This window comes from Sinocyclocheilus anshuiensis, unplaced genomic scaffold, assembly GCF_001515605.1.
Source record: "Sinocyclocheilus anshuiensis isolate Anshui unplaced genomic scaffold, SAMN03320099.WGS_v1.1 scaffold38, whole genome shotgun sequence".
In the NCBI taxonomy this organism is placed as follows: Eukaryota; Metazoa; Chordata; class Actinopteri; order Cypriniformes; family Cyprinidae; genus Sinocyclocheilus; species Sinocyclocheilus anshuiensis.
Genome location: NW_015544213.1, coordinates 2577256 through 2582713, shown reverse-complemented (window position 1 = coordinate 2582713; position 5458 = coordinate 2577256). Strand labels below are relative to the sequence as shown.

General features: G+C 37.3%; 2 protein-coding genes across 2 annotated transcripts in view; both read left to right on the top strand.

Annotated features, from left to right (window-relative positions):
* The window catches only part of LOC107697080 (trace amine-associated receptor 4-like), a 24210-nt gene extending 20132 nt beyond the window's left edge, over window positions 1-4078 (top strand). Inside the window, exon 4 of the mRNA XM_016497723.1 lies at window positions 3451-4078. Within this exon, the coding sequence (XP_016353209.1) occupies window positions 3451-4078 (628 nt within the window). The remainder of the gene's footprint in view (window positions 1-3450) is intronic.
* A 1263-nt stretch (window positions 4079-5341) lies between these two features.
* Window positions 5342-5458, top strand: part of LOC107697079 (trace amine-associated receptor 4-like) — a 1476-nt gene continuing 1359 nt past the window's right edge. The window contains exon 1 of the mRNA XM_016497722.1: window positions 5342-5391. Within this exon, the coding sequence (XP_016353208.1) occupies window positions 5342-5391 (50 nt within the window). The remainder of the gene's footprint in view (window positions 5392-5458) is intronic.

Genomic DNA, 5458 nt, shown 5'->3' with positions numbered 1-5458 from the left:
CGTAATAATCACTTTAATGTAGCTTGCGCTCACTGTTGTCAACGGAAGCAGCTCCGGGCGGATGACGTATGAAGTCAGCTTTGCGCATGCGCCGCTCAGAAGTGACGAACGCGGAAGCGCAGCAGAAGGATCAAAACAAAACAACGGTCACTTATTAGAATTCCTTTGCAAAAGTAAGGAAACTTTGCTTCCTTTGCTCCTGTTAACAAACATTGGTTTTCATGAGGCTCACCGGCGCATGCGCAGCGCTGAACTCATACGTCATCATAAGTAATTTATGGGCTAATTTTCATTTTTGAGTGAACTAACCCTTTAACAGGCATTTAATAAACTGGAAAATTGAAGTATCTTAATTAAACTTGGAAAAACATTTTCTATTTTTATGGACAACTTCTAGTTTTGTTGCAAGTGATGTAATGAATTTGAGGCTCGAGCGGGATTCGAACTTGTGTCTCCCGTGTTTAATATTTTAAACAACACACAGCTTATACATGCTTTGATGAGGTCAGTTAACATTGGAACATATCTGTTATGATATGTTCAAATAACCGAATTTAAAGTAGAGTAGCGTACTGAATGAAATAACGCTTGAAGCACTTTTTCCAACGTGTCTGTGACTGGGTATCACCATTATGTAGTTCTACAGAATTAAATTAGAAAAGGAGAAAAAGATTAAAAGTGTACCAGCATACATCATATTAATATTAAGAAAGGATTACAATGTGTTTCTAAAGATTAATATGCAAATTAACAGTCCACTTCAAAACCATTAATAATACAAATCCTACTGAATTCAAACCAGCCATAATCAGGCCAAATTTGTTTTGTGCTCACACAGTATTAACTAGGCTTTCATAAGTACTGGAGCACAGGCCCCTCATCATAAAGTGTCCTTATATTTTAATAGTAGTATGGATATCAGGACATAATTGTAACACAACACTTCCAATTAAAGAATTGCATTGCAAAAACAGAAACGCACCGCAAATACTCACAACACAAACAAATAAAGAAACGCGCTGCAAAAACAGAAACGCGCTGCAAATACTCACAACACAACCAGATAAAGAAACGTGCTGCAAATACTCACAACACAAAGAAATGCGCTGCAAATGCTCACAACACAATCAAATAAAGAAGCGCGCTGCAAAAACAGAAATGCGCTGCAAATACTCACAACACAACCAAATAAAGAAACGTGCTGCAAATACTCACAACACAAACAAATAAAGAAACGCGCTGCAAATACTCACAACAAACAAATAAAGAAATGCGCTGCAAAAACAGAAATGCGCTGCAAATACTCACAACACAACCAAATAAAGAAACGCGCTGCAAAAACAGAAACGCGCTGCAAATACTCACAACACAACTAAATAAAGAAACGTGCTGCAAATACTCACAACACAAACAAAGAAATGCGCTGCAAATGCTCACAACACAATCAAATAAAGAAGCACGCTGCAAAAACAGAAATGCGCTGCAAACATGCAAATAGAAAAAAACACCTGCACATTAAGAAAACATCTTCATCAATTTGACAACACATGCACTGCAATACTCACAACACAACCAAATAAAGAAATGCGCTGCAAATACTCACAACACAACCAAATAAAGAAAAGCGCTGCAAATATTCACAACACAAACAAATAAAGAAACACGCTGCAAAAACATAAACGCACCGTAAATGCTCACGACACAACCAAATAAAAAAATAAAGTTTGTGTGTGAGTATTTGCGGCGCGTTTCTGTTTTTGCAGCGCGCTTCTTTGTTTGGTTGTGTTGTGAGCATTTGCAGCACGTTTCTCTTTTGCAGTGCGTTTCTTTATTTGGTTGTGTTGTGAGCATTTGCAGCGTGTTTCTTTATTTGGTTGTGTTGTGAGAATTTGCAGCGCGTTTCTTTATTTGTTTGTGTTGTGAGTATTTGCAGTGCATTTCTTTATTTGGTTGTGTTGTGAGCATTTTCGGCGCGTTTCTGTTTTTGCAGCGCATTTCGTTATTTGGTTGTGTTGTGAGTATTTGCAGCGCGTTTCTTTGTTTGTGTTGTGAGCATTTGCAGTGTGTTTTTGTATTTGATTGTGTTGCGAGTATTTGCAGCACATGTGCTGTCAAACTGATGAAGATGTTTTCTTAATTTGCTGGTGCTTTTTCTATTTTTCGGGCGTTGAGCTCTCTGGCCACCATATAATTGTCTCCTTGCAGTAGAGAATCGTTCACAATCTACACGCACATTGGCTTCGGTGCTGACAAACGATGGAGGTCATGTGCAAGTTTTCTTACAACGAACTGTTGGTAAATATCACCTCATCCAACACTCTTTTTGTTTTCTGTCTTATAAAGTTACTCGTGGAAAAAAAACGCTGCAAATGATTCAGCGTGTGAGTGAACTCTCTGAAAGAATCAAATTGAATCACAAATAAATTCAAATCTTTTTGCAATCCGTTGGCCGATTAGATCAAAAGAGTGATTTGTTTGCGAATCTGGCATCATTAGTTTAAACAGCTGATAGCAACATGAAAGCTGAAATATTATAAAGAAAAACGACTCTCAGGTCGATATGCGCCATCATCAGACAAGGATCAGTACGTTAATATTTTACTCGGTCACAGCAGTATTTAACTGCACTCGTTGCCCAGTAAAAAGTATAGCAACGCTTCTGATATTAACCTTATGAATAAATTGGAAATGAACAAATAAAACTGAATGAATGAATGAATGAATTATTTTTTTTTTTTTGTCACCACCTGGGGTCACTCAGTGTATCACAGTTTCCACAGTTACTGCACCATGTTTTGCATATTCAAATATGTTTATGGCGAGTAAGGGCGTTACCCGTTTTGGACTCTTGAGTACATATATAACCCAAACTAGGCTTCTGACTCCATATATGTAGTTTCTTATGTGCATGTACTGTATATATGATCATGTTCTTTGTATTTTGCTCTCTCTGACTGTGGTTGATTCCCTTCAGACTTATCTGTGTGATTTAATTTTTTACATTTACAAAGGAAATATTGTGTTTTGATCTTGCATATCAAATTATATCTTAGTAATGACTTCAAATGAAACTGACATTTACCCTGAGAATGTGTTTTTCTGCTATCCACTCCTGCCTGACTCCTGTCCCAGAGCTCACCGCCTCCCTGCACTTAAAGTGGCGATGTATGTTTTAATGGTGCTGATGATCCTCACAACAGTTTTTGGGAACCTGCTGATCATCATCTCCATCTCTCACTTCAAACAGCTTCAGTCTCCAACTCATCTGATCGTTCGCTCTTTGGCAGCCAGCGACTGTCTCCTAGGCTCTTTGGTCATGCCGTACAGCATGGTGCGATCTGTTGAAGGCTGCTGGTATCTGGGAGATTTTGTGTGTAAAGTGCATTCTAGTTTGGACATGACTTTCAGCATCTCTTCTTTAATACATCTCAGTTTAATATCTGTCGACAGGTACTGGGCCATTTGTGACCCCCTGAGGTACAAAATGAGGGTCACAAACAACATTGTGACTGTATTTACTACCTTCACGTGGCTTTTTTCATTTCTGTACAGCTTTTCTATTGTGTTTTCAGGGATAAACAAAATTGGCTTGGAGTCGTTCATCATGCAAGTTTACTGTGTGGGAAGTTGTGTTTTGTTTTTTAACAAACAATGGGGTCTTATTTGTTCACTTCTCACATTCTTTCTTCCCGGGACGATCATGAGCTCTCTGTATATGAATATCTTCTATGTTGCACGCAAACACGCAAAGGTTATGTCTGAAAGAGTGACTGGAGGGTTGAAGAGCCAAGGCTCTGCTCAAAGAGAAGGAAAAGCAGCTAAAACTCTGGCCATTGTCATGGGTGTTTTTTATCTCTGCTGGCTGCCTTTTTTTACCGCCACTGCTGTTGATCCTTTCCTCAATTTCGTGACTCCTGGTGATGTTTTTGATGCTTTGGTTTGGTTTGGATACTTTAACTCCACTTGTAATCCATTGATCTATGGTTTCTTCTATCCTCGCTTTCAGAAGGCCTTTAAGATTCTCATTTCCACTTATACCTGTGGCTGCAATGACTCAAGCACCTTGATACTTGAATGAATTTAAATTTATTAAAAATATGCATGTTAATGCTAATGTTAGAAATTATTTGGCCTGGCATGCATTTTCTCTGAAGGTCTCCACAAACAGACTAACCATCTGGATTATTGAAATATTGACAAAACTAAAATATTGATATTTGGGTGTAAAAATAAAATGCTTTTTTACTGCAAATACTGGTGTTTATATGACATGTAAAAGTTTTTTTTGCTCAGTTAATATAGGTAATTGTTTTTAAAAATTATTTAACATATTTAATGTTTAATGCTTAATGTTGTTTACATAACTAAGTATAAGACATGTTTTTACTCAACTATTAAAAAGTTATCGGTTATCGAAACATTCTGTCTTTTCAGAATTCTGTCTATAAGTATTCATCAATCACAATCCCCTCTCTTATCCAGATAAAACATTATATATTATAATATTATTTAGACTAAAATGCATGTTCGAGCTGTCCTAACTAAAAGCAATTTGCACTGACATATATTAAAATATGTCAGTGCCATTGTTTTGTCTCAAGATGCACACCAGTAATTATTTTCAGCCCTGCAATCAGCCTTGAGTACAGGTTTGCGTATGGCACATTTATGAAAGCCATTTAAATGTCCTAATTTAACAAAGGCCTTCTCCTGGCTTAATCTGAACCCTGTCTGCAAAACCAGGCCCTATATGCTTTTATTTTGTATTATTTGGTGTGCATTTGTCTCCATCTTGTGGACAATATTTGGACGGGATATATACCTCACTAATAAGATATCTGGGAGTATGAATGGATTCCAAATTAAAATTTGGGTCACATATTCAGAAGTTAGTTGATCAATGTAAGAAAGGAGACAATGTGCTGAGGTGCTTGGCAGGAGTGGACTGGGGAGCTACTAGAGACAAGATATTTTATTAGAAGTACTGCAAAGTTTGTACCGAATACGGCAACTGAGTATTATAGCAGAATTTTTATGGGTGCCTGCTCATGTGGGAGTGGAAGGAAATGAAGAGGTAGACAAGATGAAACAGGCTCTTAAGCACACAAATATCGACATACATATACCCTTGAGTAAATCAGAAATTAAATGTTTAATTAAAGTAGCTGTCAGAAAGATATGGCAAGGGATAAAGGTAACAAAGGGCGGCATTTGTATAATATATATAAACAGGTATGCCATGTAAGAACTGCTTATGATAATAGAAGGGATGATACAGTTATATCTCCATTGAGAATTGGACACTCTACTCTTAATAAATCACTCCAGATGATAGGAAAACATGAATCTGGTCAATGTAATCACTGTGGACTTCCAGAAACTGTCTGGCATGTGCTGATTAACTGTAGGGCATATGAAAGGGAAAGAATACAGTTAAAAGAGGAATTAAAATCTGCTG